The following is an 18,327-nucleotide window of genomic DNA, read 5'->3' on the forward strand; positions in this document are numbered from 1 at the left end:
TAGTTTTTGAGTTTTTTTTAGTTTATTTTTTATGCAATCTTGCTTAAAAATTAAGTAAAACGATTAAAATATTTCCAATTTTGACTAGTTTTTGTAGATTTTTGATCAAATTTGTTTTTGGTTTTTTGAAATTGTCGTTGCTATTTTGCACAAAAATTAAAATGAAGCGATTAAAATACTTCCAGTTTCGACTTACTTTTGTGGATTTTAGAAGTTTTTGACCGAATTTTAACTTTTCTAAAAATGTTGAGGTTTTTTTTGGTAATTTTTTATGCAATTTTGCACAAAAATGAACTAAAGCGATTATAATATCTACAATTTTGACTTATTTTTGTAGATTTTAGAAGTTTTTTGACCAGATTTTACATTAAAAAAAACGGCCGAGTTATTGAGTTTTGAAAAAAAAACATAGTTGGAACCCCCAGTATTTCTAATGTGTAATTTAGACGAAACACTCTGTATTATATGGTTACGTTACGTTTATATAACCAGTTTGTAACAATAAAATTAATAATAAATAACAATTTGCAATGCAAAAAATTAGTAACTATTTTATTGACGTAATTGTTCACATTGCGCATTTTTCATTATTTATCATTTTTGTAACAATATTATTGTTTGTTTGACCTAACACGTTTAATTTTAGCCCAATTTCTGCCAAAGTCAAGCTTCTGTTGACATTTTTCTAAATTTTAAACATTCCCACCACACTTTGTTTATTTCTTTTATATTTTTTTGTTTTAAGTTTGTTGTGATTTTTTTCGACAGAACTCCCTCCGGTGCCTAGCGACTCTGAAATGGAGGTGGCTAGCCTGCCGACAAACTTACCCCCAATAGGGCACAAACCTAGTAAAAAAGAAGCGAAATTGATGCAACAACGTCTCGAACGTTTAGCAAAGGTCAACATACATTTACACGGTAAGAAAACCACTAAAAGCTTCTCGAACAAAAATGATCCGAGTCTCAAGTTAACAACAGAAAAGAAAAGTATAGTCGTTTTTTATTCATTTTTCCGAACTGAAACACGAACTGCAATTCCGGGGGTGGATCCGCTGGGATAAACTCGTGTGCAATAACATTTTTCTTTCGTTCTCCTGTAATTTTATTTCACTGCAATCGCGCAAATTCTGATTGCGAAGAGCAAACACGGCTTTAATTATTCGCCGGGATTGTTTCCACGTTTTTCGATCAATAAAGACGAAACAATTCAATTTTAATAAATCATAGTGGAAATAAACGCACGGAACAGCTTCGCTCTATATTTTAATAATAAACACAACTCGGAAATGAATCACATGTTGGACCACATATTATTTCCAGCTGTGACAAATTTTGTGGTCGCTTTGCATTTAAAACGAAAATCTATTAAAAATCGCAAATATTGATTCCGTAAACTTGTGAATATTTATCACAGGAAGTGAACTTTCTTCAGAATAAATTTTTAAACTTGATGCTCCGTAACTTAATCCCTCGTACGTGGTCACCAGCTCATCAAAACTTTGCTCTTAAGCGCCCGTTAATTTCCTGGCGACCGCTCAATTTTGCAATAACCCGAGTTTTTCCAGCCCTTTTTGCCGCCGTGGAGCACGGCCATTTGGAGAAGGCCCGCACCATTTTGGAGTCGACTGACGTCGATGTGAACAGGTGAGTTCGCCCCTGGAATTTAGACAACTAACAATATCGATATTTTCGAGTCTCTGAGGCAGGATAGGTGTCTTTTAATTAAATTGGAGTACACCTCGGGGTTGTATAAGCGTTTATTGCCGCCGAAATGCCATCATCATCATCAGAAATAGAGTTAATTAAGCACGAGCGTGGAATTTCTAGCACGTTCAATATGAACGACAAAGACATGGATGATCAATCCAAAAAACGGAGGTAATTCTCGGACACTGCGGGATAATTCGCTTTCAAAGGTCAAAGGGACGGACAAAAGCTACTCCGTGTAATTAATTCATCACGAATTGGATGTATTTTAATTTATTTAAGTGCAGGAGAAGACGCTGCGAAAAAATTGAGGCTTGCTTACACCTACCAACTGAACGTTTTACTGTATTTTTTTTTACTTTAAAATTTGAAAACATTCGTTAACTTGTTACATTTTATAATAAAATAATTGAGATGAGAGATATTGAAAATCCCAAAAAGTGATGATTCTGGAATTGGAAGTGGGATTAAAGAACTTTCTAACCTTTTTTTTTTGCAATTTTAAATTTTTGGAAAAAAGAAAAAAGAAATTTTTCTTAAATTTTAGTTTTTCGTGTCGCTTTAAACTTAAAAGGGCATTAGTTAAAGTCGACATTAAATGTAAATGGAGAATTAAATTTGTGTATGAAATCGGCCCTTAACATGTTTTAATTTTTCTTAACCATTACTGTACATTTTTTTGGGTTTATTATTACATACTTTTAACTACGGTTATCTAAAGGTTAGGATCTGAAACGACCTTCAAATAAAACGTTCCCGTCTTCCATAGTTTTGTTAATGTCGCTAGAGAGCGCTGTTTCATTACCGTCTAAGTTTTCGGCGCAATGAATTTGAAAAAATGGTAGTATTAGTACAATGGTTAATACAAGGTAAACGAAAAAAATACAGGCTGATAGAGCATTAAATTTTCGATAGTAAGACATTAACATAATACAAAAAAATTATCGTAAACTATATTTAAAAATATTTCAAACTTTAACCAATTGGTTTTCTGTTCCATATTTTTCAAAACGCTGCGAATACGGTTAAAGTTACAAGAAAAATGTTGGGGAGAAAGTTATAGAGAATTAAATTTCCTACAAAAAAGTCTACGAGACCGTATCTCTATCTTCAACCGTTTAGGCCCTAAAGTCGTTCAAATATGCTCAAGCGACGGATTTGCTTCATTTTGACGGTGGTCAAGTATTGGAAAGTTAATTTATACCTAAACCGTTGAAGATGGAAATATGGTGTCGCGGACTTTTTTATAGAAAATTTAATTCTCTACAACTTTGTTCCTTACACTTTTTTTGTATCTTCAACTGTATTAGCAGCGTACGCAAAAATATCAAGTGGAACGCAAATTGATAATTCCAAGCGCTAGTTTTTTGCATATTTATCAAAACGCTGGGAATACGGTTGAAGATACAGAAAAAGTGTAAGGAACATAGTTGTAGAGAATTAAATTTCCTATTAAAAACTCCGCGACATTATATTTCTATCTTCTACAGTTTCGGCATAAATTAACTGTGCGTTACTTGACCACCGGTAAAATGCCGCTTGAGCGTCTTTGAACGTCTTTGGGGCTTAAACCATTGATGATAGAAATATTGTCTCGCAGACTTTTTTGTAGGAAATTTAATTATCTACAACTTCCTTCTTTACATTTTTCTTGTATCTTTAACCGTATTCGCAGCGTCTTGAAAAATACGGAACGAAGCACAAATTTTTAATTATAAATAATTTTTTTCTCATGTTTCTTATGAAGTTTTTAGTCGTCAGTTATTCTCAGTCTGTTAAAAATGTAAAGCTCAACATTTCTGCATTTTTTTTCCAAGAAATTAGTGAATTGGTTCGATTTAAATTAATTTAAAACGATTTAGCCCCGAAAGCGCCCTCATTTTTACTCTGGTGTACTATTACTTTGGGGTCAGAAAATTCCACCATCTCGTTTCGTCTCCTAAGTTATAGTCCTCCGTACTTTTAATATAATCTGTTCCTTATTTTTTTTCATTTTCAACGCTAAACTATTAATTTCACAGTAGCGTTTAAATTTTTACCAATTTATTGATTCTGATAGTCGTTAAATTTTCCGACACTACCCTTATTCACGTCTCAGTTAATTAATTTTGTCCTCTTTGAACTCCTCATGTATTTGCTTCGAACTCGTCGAGTCGTAATCTGTAAAGTCACGTCTTTTCAAATGTTTGAATGTCTTTCGTGCAAATTGCAATACTCATCACTTTTGAATAAAATTAAAAGCTTCAGTTCTTGACACTAATTAACTACTTTTACGAACGAAAAGGAAACTCATATTTTTCGTTGGATTAAAACGAGCCAAATATACCACAGGATGTGCCTAGTTCCTAGTCATCTATTTTGAATACAATAAAAATAAAATGTGACCCAAATCGATAGTTTTGTTTATTTTTAACCACAAAAAACGAAATTTAATACATTTCAAGTGTAACGTCTTATTGAAATTATTGGCGAAATCGCTAGTCCTCGATAGAGCTTTTAATATCGTAATTAAAGTCTCACAAAAATTGTTCAATTAAATTATACATTTCTAGTTTAAACAATGACGGTCTCTCCCCCCTCGATGTCGCCGTCTTGAGCAACAACCGACCCTTGGTGAAAATGCTCGTCGGTTTCGGGGCCAAAGAGGGACATAGATGTAAGTTAAAAAAAAAACTTAAATTGATCCAAAAAATTACCAATAATTCTACCAGTTTCAAACCCCGACAAGTTGGGTTCTCACCTCAAACAACTGCTCGGAGAGGCCGAAATGCGGCTCCAGGAGCTCGGGGGGCTACTGGAAGAGCCTTGTGGGGCCCCACTTAACACCAGAGCTTCCTTTTCTAGTATCATAGGAAATGCGTATCCTACATCAGCCATGACGGGCTGTGCAGGAGGTGATAATGATAAGCAGGCGATTGCGTGGGGGCGCAGAGCTAAAACGCTCAAAAGACTGGTTCTGGGCTTTGCCCAAGCCAGGCCCCCTGACCCCCCGTCGCTCGTTGCCCTGGATATAACGTCCCTTTCGTCGGTTGCAATGAGACTGCAGGAGCCAACAACGAACGATTCGCCCATCACGACCAAATTTAAAGGTAGGTTTTTTACAGTAATATTTAAAGACTAAATAAATATATATAATAAAAGACAGTACAGAGAAAAAAAAGAGTAAACTTTTGAAAAAAAAAAAAGAAAATAGGAAGAAATGGACAAAAACTAACTTTCAAATAAATTATTCAGCATTTGTTTTCAAAAATTTCTTTACATAGTTTCGTTGTTAAACAGATTAAGATTGTTATGTTAAGTGTAACAGAATTAAAAGTAAAAGTTGAAGTTATAGAGACACCTAGATAATAAAAATTGTGTTTTTTACACCAAAGGTAAGTTCTAGAATTTTTGTTTTTTCAAGAAAGTTTATTAATTTTATTATTACAATAGTTAATATTGTTTTTTAAATTGTTTTCATAGCTTTATGAAGCTATTTTTTTTAAAGAAGATTATTATTTAAGGTGCCGAAAGTTTTTGCAAAATCTACTGAAACTACAGGGTGAGTCAATAGTGGATTATTTCTGAAATTTTATAAATATGCAACCAATAATACCAATTCCAGATGATCCAGGTCGGTAATCGTTAAAAAAATTAAATTTAATTCATGATTACATTGTTTTGTTTAATTTTTTATGGATTATTATTATTTAGAAAATAAAAAAACAGTGTTTATTCAATTAGTGTTTTTAAAAATTAAACGAAGTTCCAAGTGGTCAGTGCAATTAGTATTTTTGGTTGCATGTTAGGACATGTCAGGAGTAACCCACTATTGACTCACCCTGTATAATATTGGCTGGTTGTTGCACTGTAAACTAGACGAAAACCTGACTAATTGTCAGACGAAAAGTGAAAAATTACAAATTAAAAAAAACTATGAATACAATTTTCAAAAACCTTTGACTTTACATTTACATTTTCTTTTAATTAACGACAACAAAACTTCAAAATTCTGCCAGTTTTATTAAATTTTAATCGAGAAATTATCTCAAAGACACCTTCACAAATTATGAGCTTTAACAAGAAGACATGCAGTTATTTAGAGGAGAAAATACTGTTAAAAAAATTGACATTTATTTCATTTATTGAAAGCAGTGAAATTGGTGTTTTTTAGTTAATTTTAATGTTAATGTAGTTTAGAATTTCTCATAAATGTTGACCGTATTTGTGCTTTAAGAACTTGAGAGATAAATTCAAAATTCTTTATATTGTAACAAATGTTTCATTCCTAGTTCTTTATACTTGTGTGATAATTTGTTATGTTTTTAATTTTTTAATCTCAATTCTCTTCTTGTTTGTTGTTTTAAGTTATATAAGTGTATTACAGTATATCTAGATTTTTTTAACTTTTTTTCAAAAACAGGTCAAATCTTCAGTATTTTTTTTGGTGTTTTTTATGTTATTGTAGAATTTATTTATTTATTTTTGTTTATTGTAGACCAAAAAAAGATTACTTTTAAGTCATATAAATCAATAATTGATAAAAAAATAAGTAAATAATTAAAAATATACAGGATGTTCTGTCTAAACTCCAAATTAGAAGTATTGAATGTTCTTATAGTGATGTTTATCTGAATAAAAATATTTTCAACAAGGTGGCACTTTTTTATACCAGAAGTCGCTGTCAACTTTTTTATCTTAAATGAAAAGATATGTTTATGTTAAAAAAATTTACACAACAAAAAAAATATCTAAACCCTATTTTTCAATGAAAAAAACTTCCAAAATCGTTAAAATGGCATTTACCGATTTTTTAAAAAAAAAATTAAAAAAACCCTTAATATTTCGAAAACTACTAAAATAACTTGAGTAATCCAAAAATGCAGTAAAAAATAAAAATTAATTAATAAAAAAAAACAGACGACTATCATTATTAGAACTCCTAAAACTCCTAATATGGGGTTTAGACGAAACCCCCTGTATAATGTGTTTGGCTTTCAGTCCAATGGTCAACCCGCCCCGACTTTAGCATAATTTCCGGCGAGAAAGAACTTTTGGACATGTCCAAGACCTCTTGTACCATAGAACTGACACAGGGTAGACGGTACTACTTTAGGGCGGCTTGCGGTAACCTGAAAGGCTATGGTACCTTTCTAACTTCGACCCCATCATCGGTCGTACCGTCCAGTTGGCGCGAAGTTGACAACAAAAAATCCAGGTACAGTTCCGAGCCCCCCAGTCCCAGTTCACCATTACTACGAAAAATCGTAGGTTTGATGGTAGACTTCGCCAGCTGGAGCACCTCATGGAGGAGGTGCGCCAGGTGCGCCCCGGCAGCGAAATCCTCGAAACCCCCAACCCCCAACGCCGCACCCAGCGCAAGAAGACCACCATCAAGCAACTTTTCACCGCCGCCAGCAAGTTCCAGAAGAACCTCCGTCGTGGCATCTACCTTGCGTGCATCCTCTACCACGAGGACAAGGTCCTGGTGACCAACGAAGACTTTTTGCCTGTGATAGAAATCGACGAGACCTTCCCCAGCTGCATCCACACCGACCTCCACTGGCTGATGAAGGTCTCGTGCAGTTGGGACGACACCAAGTCACTGCGTAGCGACATGGAGAAGAACGCCTCTTCAGCCATACATTTCCGGACCAAACTCCTATCAGCTGTCCTCCAGATGCAGTCCTCGCTCTGTCTGCAGGACCTGGGCCAGCTGTACTACCGGCCGTTGCGGGACTCGCAAGGAACCGTGGTCCTGAGCACCGTCAATTACGTGAAAACGCCCAAAAGTGTGTCGGTTTTGAATTCGAGGTGGTTGCCGATGAATAAAGTCTTCAAGAAGATGGTGCTTGGGGACGACCATAGCATTTCGGAGGTTCTGATGGCCTCCATACAGGAACAGATCAATTACCACCAAGTGTCCAGTTTGAAGCTCACCAAAGGCCTGTATCTGGCCTATTTGAAGATGCAGAGTTCGGTGGACTTGATCCAGGTTGTGGTTTCGGCAAAGTCGCCCAATATGTTGCCGCATTGCAAGATTAGGGACAATCCGCATGTTTCTGCGTAAGTGTTTTTTTTATGACTAGAGACCGGGTTTTAGGAAACTTTTTTTAAAAGGCGAAATTAATTTGTTTTTTTTTAAGGAAATAGTTTTTTTACTAGTATTTAGCTAAAAATGATTATATCAAATTTTTCAGTTTCATAGTTATTTATTAGTTTATTCCAGCTTTTTAGCTTATTAATTTTCCTGAAGTATTTTATATTATTTATTTCTTCAATTTTTCAGTTTTTTGTGGTCTTACTATCTTATCTGATTAATGTTCTCAGTTTGCAGTTTTATAGTTTTTTAATTCACTCTTTCGGTCACTCAGATCTACAGAATTTTATTCCTACTGTTTTCTAGTTTTCTTGTAGTCCAGATTTTTAGTTTATTAGTTTTTCAGTCTCTTAGTCTATTGTTTTCTTTATTCAGCAGCAATTTATTAGTGTTTCTTTTTTCCAGTTCTATAGTTTTTTTGAGTTTCTCAGTTTTTCTGTCGCTTAATTCTTCAGAATTTCAGTCTTAACATTTTTTAGTTTTTTGTGTTTATGTTTTTCAGCGTTAAAGTTTCTTTGTCAATGTTTGAACTTTTAATTTTTGAAAATATGCATACTCTCACTATATATTAAATTATTATTTAATTTTAAACAATTTTTATATTTTATAAAAATTTTGGAATAAAAATAATTTACGTAGAAGTGTCAAAATTGCAGTGTTCGCCAATTGTTAATTTTGATTCTAAAAATTTATTTATTTTAACTATTTAATTGTAATTATTAATTTTTCCAAACCGAAAGTGTAGATTTTAATTAGTTGTGTGAAAGTCCTACTTTTCTAGGATTCTTAGTTTTTGTGTAATAAATTTAAAACTGTGTTTTTGTCAAAAAAATCAAAATTATTTCAAAAATTAAGCAGAATCGACCATTTTATTCGCACCTAAGGCGAAATCCCGTTCTGTGAGAAAGACCAGCCCTATAACTGGTTTGACTGTTGTCTCATTTGTCCTACGAATGAGTAATTGACCAATAAAAATGTAAAAATCATCTCCTACTTGTTTATCTGGTGCACAAAAAATTGCAAGGCGATTGAAGCGTTTGTCATTGGCTAAGGGTGGGAGATTGCATTCCCAACTGTAAAGCGGACGAATCATAAGACGATTAAAACTGAGCAAAAAACTGTTGTTTGATTATTTTGTAAATGGCGGCCAAACCACCTGGAATTTCGCAGTTTTCTAAGAAAATATCACGTTTTCTATAACACTTGGGTTCAAAAATCGTGGATAAATTGTGGATTGATTTGTTTTTGATAAAAATTGATTCTCGCAATTAGTTCGTGTTCAAACTCAAACATTTCGCAAGTTTTTCAGCAAAAACTCAATTGTTTCGCAAGATTCTTTCACAAAACTCAAAAATGTACCAAATTAAGCCAAAAATCTTTATATCATTTTAGTTATTGACTTGGGCATTTAAAATTTATGAGTTGTGTTTTATTTAAACAATTTACTAATCTTTGAGAAGCGAACACAAAAAATTGGGTGTTCCATTTCACTTTTTCAAATTATTCAACTTTTAAGAAACTTCTTATTTTTTATGTTCTCAGGCTTCCAGTCTTTCAATCTCATAGTTTCTTAGTGTTTCAATCACACAGTTTTTAAGTTTATTCTCATTATTTCAGCTTTTTAGTTTCTTTATTTTCCGTATTTCATTCTCATTTTCTAGTTTTTCTAGTTTTTCGTTGTTTCACTGTCTTATAATTTCAGTTTTCCAATTTCTTAATGTTTTTACTTTGCATTTCTATACTTTTTTGAGTTCTTTGATCTACAGAATTTTAATCTTACTGTTTTTTATTATTTTTTTAGCTTTTCTTAATGTATTGATTTTTTATTCAGAATGCCATGTTTCTACGTATTAGTGTTTCTCTTTTTCTAAAGATTTGCAAATACAAGGCATTTTTTTTAACTTCCTAAAAATCCAGTCTCTAGTACCATTTGAACGTTTCCGTGAAATAACGTTGATACAATCATTAAAACAGGGACGAGTGGGAATATTTGAAGCAACAACACCTCCCCGACTTGACTGACAACGCCACCGAACAACAACGAACCTTCCTCGAGCTGGTGACAAGTGCCGCCAAACGCCTCTTCAACTACATGGACATTAGCAGTGAAGAAGCAAGCAGTCATCGCTTGTACGACACTGAAGTAATAGATTTGACCGACGAAGTCAGTTTTATAGTAGTATGTCCTTCGGCGGAATTCTCCTGTTCCGTCCCCGGCCAGAGGGAGATCCTCCTCCAAAGAGGCGACTTGCTCAGCCTCCCGATCCAAGTCTTCGAAATGATCCACCTCAACACGTACCAGAACAGCATCATCAAGAAGTACTCGAAACTGAGCTGCCTCCTGGAGCTGGACGCCGCCACGGCCAACCACCTCCACCGCGAAGCTTTCTCCAACAGCGAGGTGGCCATCGCCAAGGAGCGCTTAACCAGGTTGCAAGACCTCCAGTCCAAGCTGAACCAGATCTGGAAGACAGTCCGCTGGCTAATGGACGTGATCACGTTCGCCCGTGACCGCATCACCTGCGGCATCTCCATGCGCTACATCCTGGACAAGGAGATCGGCTGCTCGAGCCCCAAGCGCAGCCTCCTCCAGATCCCGCCGCGCGACAGCAAGGTGGTCAAGAGCACCCCAGGCCGGGGCTCCTGGCCCGGCCCCGGCAGCACCACCGCCATGATCAACCCCCCCAACTCGCTCATGAACGAGTTCAGCAAGAGCGAGCAACATCTGAGCACCAACGAAGCGTCCTCCCAGTATTTGAGTGCTTGCAGTGATACAGAGTCGCGCAAAAACAGTGACAGTTACAATAGTGATTTTTTCACCGAAAGGCTGCCGCCGTCACGTAGTGAGGACATGTTGTTTGCGATTCCGACGACTTCGAGTCACCGGTGTCGTGCTAGTACTATCTCGAGTGTTTCGGCAACTACTAGTCCGCTGCTAAGTGTGCGACCGCTGTATGGCGGGAGTATGATCAGTGTTAACACCATCAATACGACCAATACGTCGGATAGTCTTCATAGTTTAAGTTCGGATAGTGAGGGGAATCCCATCACTTCGACTCCGCATAAAATCAAAAGTCGGCCCAAGATGGTGCCGTCGCGCAGTATGACCAACGTCAAGCAAAATATACTAGAGGTGAGTGAAGAGAAAAACAAGAAATGTCGCGGAAGGAATTAAAAAAACAACAAATGAAAAGTGAAAAAAATCTAATCAAACGTGAACTGTTCCTAAACCTTGCTAGGTTTTTCGTGTTTTTGGATTGCTCTCCATATTTTGAAAATTTTTGGGTTGGCACCATTTTTTTTTTTAAACTGATAACTTTGCCATTTTTAAAGATTTTGGGTATTTTGTAGAGAAGGCTTAAATTTTTCTTAAGTCTGTTCAAAATTAGAAAAAAGTCGTTTCACTAGAACTTGATGAAAGCGAATTAATTCGATCGATATGTATTAGCATTCGCTGTACCCTTGAGTGAAAATTTTTACGTTATGTTTTTACTTTGTTATGTTATCCCGTCCATTAAATTACTTTTATTGGGTTTAAGTCCGATTTCATAAATACACCGCTAAAGCAACATTAACTAATGGGCATTTAATTTAATGGAAGCTTTAAAACGTTTGTTAACATTAAACGGACCATTAAAAATATAAATCAAGTCGTTTTCGTGCTACTTTTTGGATAAAATGTGTCTATTTTCTGTTAAACAGATCAAGCAGACAAGTAATCGTGGAAGAAATTTTTTTAAAGACAAAGTGCTTTTATTGTTTGAAGAAATGTTTTATCAATAATGTAAGATGACTGATAAAATTAATTTTTATGAAAAGGTAAGTCAAGGTAAAATTGAAAAAAAATGGATGCTTCAGAAATTTGGATCAGATTAAAACCAAATTCGACAATTTGAAGGACAAAGGCATAATTAGAAAGAGTTTGGACTTTTTAGCCCAAAAATAACAGAAATAAGCGCTACAATAAGCTTAAAATTTAGGCAAAATATGCTTAAAAAATGCTCAAAAACTGAAAATATACCTCAAAACTTTTTTCAAGAAAATTTCAGTGCTACATATTTAATACAAATTTATTTATCAAATGTTTAACAAAAACAAACTTTTATTTAAAAAACTAATTAGTACATCACCAGGTAATTTAAATAAAATAAAAATAAAAATTTTCGAAATTTTCTTTACTTTTCGAAGTATTTACCTTACTCGGGCATTTTTTTGGTACAAGATTTTGCTCTGAAAATGTTTTCTATTTCAAAAATATTTTTTAAACTAGTGCTTTTTTAAGTTAAATTATTACAGTTGAGTACTGAGCTCGTTACGAAAATTTTGGGAACTTGACCGAACTTCAGTAGGCAAATTTTTCGTCTTCTCAAATTTTTTGACGTTTCAAAATGACGAAAAATTCGGTAAATTATAAATTTTTGAAAACTATTAGGTAATATTAAAGCTATAAAAACTTCAAAAACTTGAAAATTATTATAATTATCATAAAAATAGCACAAAAATCGGTTTTTACATAAAAACACCAAATTAGCAAATAAGCATTAAAAAATTTTGTTATTTGAAACAGAAAAGCTTAACTTGCTCATGTCTGCTTATTAAAATATTGGATTATCAAAATCTGAAAGCAGAGATTTCAATTCTGCAGTTGAAAAATTAGAAAAAAATACAGGGTAAAACGATGGAAGAACTAAAAACTAAGTTAAAGAAATAAAAGTAAAAAGTAATAAAAATAATAAAAATAACGGGACCATTAGGATTTTCGTTTTCTTCAAAAAAATCTTCGTCCCCTGAATCATCCTCTTCGCTAATACCTTCTAGCCATTGTATTTTTTTTTAATTCTCAATTTAAAAAAAAGTTATTTTTTCTTAAAGTTTCTAAAACTTTTTCTTATGTTACGTTTATTCGTGTTGATTTGCAAATTTTTTACATAATTTAAATAAAGAATTGAAAATTGTAAATTTGTAAAAACTTTGGTTTTTCTTTTAGCTTTAACAAAATCTAGTATAACTTGAAAACTATTAGATCAGAATTAATTCTTGGAATAAAACTTGGACATTTTTTCGAAAAATTTAGTTATGTGTGTTTAAACGTTTTTAACAATCCTAAATCATTAAAGACTCTATCAAATGCTCAAAAACCGATTTAGAAATATTTAAAATTGTCAGAGTCACCGTTTTTAGAAGTAAAAAAAAATTCAAAAAAAATAAGAAAAGAAAGACTTTGCTCATTATTTGTCTGCATAGACACAGCAGTCAAGTAGTCAATTTTTCAAACTACACATTTTTCAACAGATATTTTTCTGATAACGTCAATTGAAATCCAGATTAGTAATATGTATTTCAGAAAAAAGTCAAAAAGAAAGTCATTCATATTTGCCTTTTTTCAGTTGTATTTGAGATAAGAACAGATGTAATTCAGTGTACCAATATTTAAGAAGACACCAAAATGTACAGAAAAGAATTTTCAAAAAAAAAAAATTTTTTGCCCTAACATTTTCTGAAATAAACGTTACCGTTTCTGAAATACAGTTGTAGTAGACGAAACTATTTGTCCAAATTCGTAAAAACTCGTCACTTGTTTTGTTTTTTGTTTTTTCCCTTTAATTAAAAAAAAAACGAAAAAAATTGTAGGTAAGTACCAAATCGGAGCGCTACCGCCCCAAGCACCTCAACCTGGAGCCCAACCTGGAGTCGGGCCTTTCGAAGAGCCTCTCCAACCTCATGAGTACCACCACCGTGAAGCCCGACCCCGACCCCCTTTTCAAAGTACCATCAACCAGTACCAAAGAACTCCAATCGGGCATCCTCCAGGTGTTCGCCGCTTACGAGACCGGCCTTGCTAGTGGCACCTCCCTCAAGCTCCACGTCACTCCCCGAACCACAGCTCGTGAAGTCGTGGACCTGGTGGTGAAGCAATTGAACATGGCCGTGGTACTGAAGGGCAAAGACGGCCCCATTTACCCTGCAGACAAATTGAAAAACTTCTGTCTTGTTGCTGTGATCGGTGCCAGGGAGCGCTGCCTCCGGGACGACTTTAAACCCCTCCAGTTGCAAAATCCCTGGAAGAAGGGAAGGTTGTACGTGCGGCAGAAGCACGACGTTCTGGCCGCGTTGGAGCACAGCAGCAAACACAGCGCTATTATTTAGGAGAGTTGGACTTTTTAATAAATTCCGTGGTGCTATCGAGGGTCACAAAATCTTATGATTGTTGTTTGTTGCCTAAGTGAAACCTGATTACGTTGTATGAACTGTGATGATAAGATTGATATCAAAATTTTCTAATTCTCCATCCATTTTTGCGAATTTTGTGCAATAGATTTCGTTCCGACGTCCGACTGTTGCTCATCTCTTGGGTTTTTCGAGGATTATGAACACCAATGACGAGTATTAACTGCTAAATGTTGGTAGTTTAGAGATTTTCAAATATATAATGCGTGTTATCCAGAAATGTGCTACTATCTTATTCACTAGGTCCATATCATAGCGTTTATGTGTTCATGGATTTCTTGGGCGGTTTTGTTCGTTTCGCGCTGAACTTTTTAGTACAAATCTTCTATTGTGTTACGTAATTTTCTAAGTGTATAGAGAAAGTCTATTGAAATACAGTGCAATTAAAAAATATGTTTGTAAATACAATTCAGACACGTGGCTAGGCTAGGAAAGGTATTTTTTCAATGCATTGTATGACTGTTGTAATGCACAAAATGTCTTGAAATGTTGTGTAATATAGAAGAGTAAATAAATATGTTAACAAATTCTAAAAATAGTCATTACACCCATTATCTCCCCATGTCCCAACCCAATCAGGCAAATTCGTCACGTCCATGCTGCATATAACCAAACTGCACTATTAACACGTCCAGTAGAAACCAAGTCGTGAGAAAAAATGTGGTGGTTTTTTGTGCTTTTGCTAGGCGCCCCCATTGTGTTCTTTATTTTTTTATATCGAACTCAGAAGCACTGGGAGAGGAGAGGACTGAAGCAGAAGAATATGGGCGTCACGATACCAGATAACTGGGCTGAGACCAAATATCCCATCACTTTTCCAGACTACGTACAAAAGTTCTACGAAATGTTCCCCAACAGAAGGTAGCGGGTTTTCAACCGAGCGAAAAAAATTATTTCTACCACATTTCATTACCCTTTATTAATTTATTACTTTTAAAAGACATGCTTAAAAAAATTGAAAACCCGAAAAGATTTAGGTTGTATGAATGCTGTAATAAAGATAAAAGCATAGGTAATTTGGTGAAATAGATTTCTCGGAGCACAAGACTTTATTCATTCTTACGGCTTAATAAATATTTGTCTGCTATCTCTTTTAAAAAGTGTTAAAACACCAAATTTCCAAAGAAACTTATAAAATTTTAACGCCCTTCATAAATACCGAAATAATACACTTTTGAAAAAACTCTTAAAAAATCTGCATTAATGATTTTTTAAATTGTTTTTAACAAATTTTTTGCATATAACTGGTTTTACTGCTAATAAAACCAAAAAAAATCTAACACCTTGTCTTTAATGTTTAATAAATGCATATTTGGTAATTATCAGTCAAACAGCATTAATAAGGCTGCTGAATGAATATTTTCTATTTACAGTTATGTAGAATATATTTTGAACATGAATTTAAAAGTCTACACAATTTGTTTATTTTACTTTAGATTTTATATGGTTATAAGTTATAAAAATCAACGTGAAAGTGATTAAATTACATAAGTTTTTACCGTTTATTATTTATATAAATTCAAACTTACATCTTTTATTTTGAATGTTTACTTTATCGTAAAATTACATTTTGAAAATTATGCTAAAATAGTAAAATTTTATAGTTTATAGTTTATTTTTTTATTTTTTTCATTGCATATCTTTAAAAATACGTTGAAAAATTACATTTTCAATATGATCTATTGTTTTATAACGTTGCATATGACTTTTTTACTTTTTTATTTATTTTGATTCTTCTTTTTTTTTCTTTATATATTTTTTTATTAACTTTCATGTTTTGAATTCATTTTCAGTTTCGTCTTGCTATCATAGTTTGTTTCTTTCATTTACTGCATCTTTTCTTTTTGATTTTTTCTTTATTTAGTTTTTTGTGTCTTTCTTTTGAAATTTATAATTCTTGTAAAATCTGTACTCTTTTCGATTTTTTTTTAGTTTGGAACTTTTGTAATTATAATCTGTTGATTTAAATAAATTTCAAGCGAATTTTTTTCGTAACTTTGTTTTCTTATGTATGACTTTTTTTCGTTTTTTCTTCTCTTTATTACCTTATTTTTAATTCACCGTTTATTTTACTTTCTTTTTCTAGTTTATTTTAATTAAATTTTTACTGCAACTTTTTTTCTTTTTTTTTTTTTCACTTTTTGTCTTCTCTTTTTTTCTATTTTTTTTCTCCATCAATTTTTATAAGTTTTTGGGTAATAAAACTAACTAACTGTTAGAAAAACCGCTATAAGACACCTTAAACTATTATAGATAAAACACTTTAACTTAATAAAAACTATAAGCATTTAGAAAAACACACAAACATTTAATTTTAAGATGATTTTATAAGTCTACTGCTTATCTATTCCGCTAGAAATTCAATAACTGTGTTCAAAGCAGATTTGGTTTATTTTTTAATTAAAGGTAAGTAAATGCTGAGGTAATTAAATACCATAGACTAACCGTTTTTATTTGTCACAGAATGTTTAAAAAAAATCAGCTTTAGTCTTAACTGGGCCTAAACTAAACACCTTACTTTTCCTGCCTACGTTCTAAAATTTTAGGAAACGTTTCCTTCCAGAAGTTGAAAGTTACAATTATTGTGGTCTGAACAGTTGTACAAAGGAGCGAAAAAATTTATTTGAGTCTAGAACCCTTGACTACGTTTCGTAATTTTTTTTTCCAAACTTAACGAACAATTAACTTTGGTTTATCAATAAACCCGTGCTTAATCACCACTTTAACTCGCTCCATTATCCTAATCACCTCACACATTTCAGATACGTGGGCTATTACACCATCTCAAACCCCAGCCTTTTTATCCGCGACCTCGACCTAATCAAACAAATCATAGTCAAAGACTTTGAATATTTCACCGACCACCAGCACTTCATCTGGGAGGAGAACGACCCTCTCTGGAGCCAGAACCTCTTCTCTTTGAAGGGCAAAAAGTGGCGCGAAATGCGCACAACCCTTAGCCCTACCTTCACCAGCAGCAAAATCAAATACATGTTCACTCTAGTCCAGAAAAACGGCGAACAGTTCGCTCGCTATTTCCTCGACAAAAACGAAAACTTCATGGTTTTCGAAATGAAGGACATCTTCACACGTTTCACCAACGACGTCATCGCCAGCAGTGCCTTTGGGGTCGAATGCGACTCGCTACGAGAGCCCCAAAACGAGTTCTATCTGATGAGCAAAGCTGTGACTGATTTTACGGGACTTTGGAAAATTGTAGCTGGGACTTTTTATTTTTTGATGCCTTCAGTGGCAAAAGTATAAATAATTGAACGTCACTACTAGTAGTAATAACTTGTTCTTGTAGTTCCTGAACATAAGTCTGTTCCCGAAGAAAGGCAGCAAGTTTTTTAGCAACTTGGTCAAAAGTAACATCAAAAGTCGCCTCCAGCACGGTATAGTCCGCCCTGACATGATCAACATAATGCTAGAAGCACGCAAACATGGCTTAAAACACGAAGAAACCCAACCCAGTCAAGACACCGGTTTTGCAACAATCGAGGAATCAGAACTTGGAAAAAGTGGCAAAGTCAAGAAGGAGATCACTGACGATGACATAACTTCCCAAGCCCTTGTTTTCATTTTCGCCGGTTTTGAAACCGTCTCCTCGATGATGTGCTTCCTGAGCTACGAACTCGCCCTTAATCCCGACATCCAGAAGCGCCTGATCCAGGAAATCGACCAAACTCTGGACGCCTGCGGCGGTTCCATAACATACGAGAGCCTAATGGGCATGAAGTACCTGGACATGGTTTTGACCGAGAGCCTCCGAAAGTGGCCGATTTCCGCCGGTTTGGACCGCGTTTGCACGAAGGAGTACGTCATCGAGCCGAAGCTGCCCGGGGAAAACCCGGTGAGGGTTGATAAGGGTACTACGATTCTGGTGCCGGTTTATGCCCTTCTAAGGGATCCCAAGTACTTTCCGAACCCGGAAAAGTTTGATCCGGAACGGTTCAGTGATGAAAATAAGGGTAAAATAGTGCCGTATACGTTTTTGCCCTTTGGGGCTGGGCCCAGGAGTTGCATTGGGACGAGGTTTGCGATTATGGAGACTAAGGTTTTGTTTTTCTCGATTTTGAGGCACTTTGAGATTGTGAGGGTGGAGAAAACAGCGGTTCCGATTAGGTATATACCGCAGCAAATCACGCTGTCGTCGGCTGATGGGTTCTGGTTAGGGTTCAAGCGAAGGGTTAAGGTTTAAGGGGGAAATCAATAAAGTTGGTTCGGAATTATTGTGTTTTTTTCTGTCCCTTACTCATCCCCAGTCGTTAGTTTAACGAAATAGATCAAAATTAGATGTACTTTCAAAATTT

General features: G+C 34.5%; 2 protein-coding genes across 8 annotated transcripts in view; both read left to right on the forward strand.

The window, feature by feature from the left end:
* Nucleotides 1–14,542, forward strand: part of wake (wide awake) — a 73,713-nt gene extending 59,171 nt beyond the window's left edge. For 6 of the 7 annotated variants that reach the window (XM_015983013.2, XM_064357595.1, XM_064357593.1 and 3 more), the window contains 8 exons: nucleotides 769–918; nucleotides 1,566–1,644; nucleotides 4,260–4,363; nucleotides 4,419–4,796; nucleotides 6,688–6,904; nucleotides 6,958–7,752; nucleotides 9,761–10,919; nucleotides 13,418–14,542. In XM_015983013.2, coding sequence (XP_015838499.2) covers nucleotides 769–918; nucleotides 1,566–1,644; nucleotides 4,260–4,363; nucleotides 4,419–4,796; nucleotides 6,688–6,904; nucleotides 6,958–7,752; nucleotides 9,761–10,919; nucleotides 13,418–13,933 — 3,398 coding nt within the window. In that variant the 3' untranslated portion in view covers nucleotides 13,934–14,542. The remainder of the gene's footprint in view (nucleotides 1–768; nucleotides 919–1,565; nucleotides 1,645–4,259; nucleotides 4,364–4,418; nucleotides 4,797–6,687; nucleotides 6,905–6,957; nucleotides 7,753–9,760; nucleotides 10,920–13,417) is intronic. The other variant, XM_064357594.1, reaches the window with a different exon arrangement.
* An 85-nt stretch (nucleotides 14,543–14,627) lies between these two features.
* Nucleotides 14,628–18,246, forward strand: LOC661282 (cytochrome P450 9AB1). Its single transcript, XM_967453.5, has 3 exons — nucleotides 14,628–14,875; nucleotides 16,777–17,272; nucleotides 17,322–18,246. Exons 1-3 carry the CDS (start codon nucleotides 14,673–14,675, stop codon nucleotides 18,213–18,215), a joined length of 1,593 nt encoding a protein of 530 aa, XP_972546.1. The 5' UTR covers nucleotides 14,628–14,672; the 3' UTR covers nucleotides 18,216–18,246.
* The last annotated feature ends 81 nt before the right edge of the window (nucleotides 18,247–18,327 follow it).

Source organism: Tribolium castaneum, chromosome 6 (assembly GCF_031307605.1).
Source record: "Tribolium castaneum strain GA2 chromosome 6, icTriCast1.1, whole genome shotgun sequence".
Lineage (NCBI taxonomy): Eukaryota > Metazoa > Arthropoda > Insecta > Coleoptera > Tenebrionidae > Tribolium > Tribolium castaneum.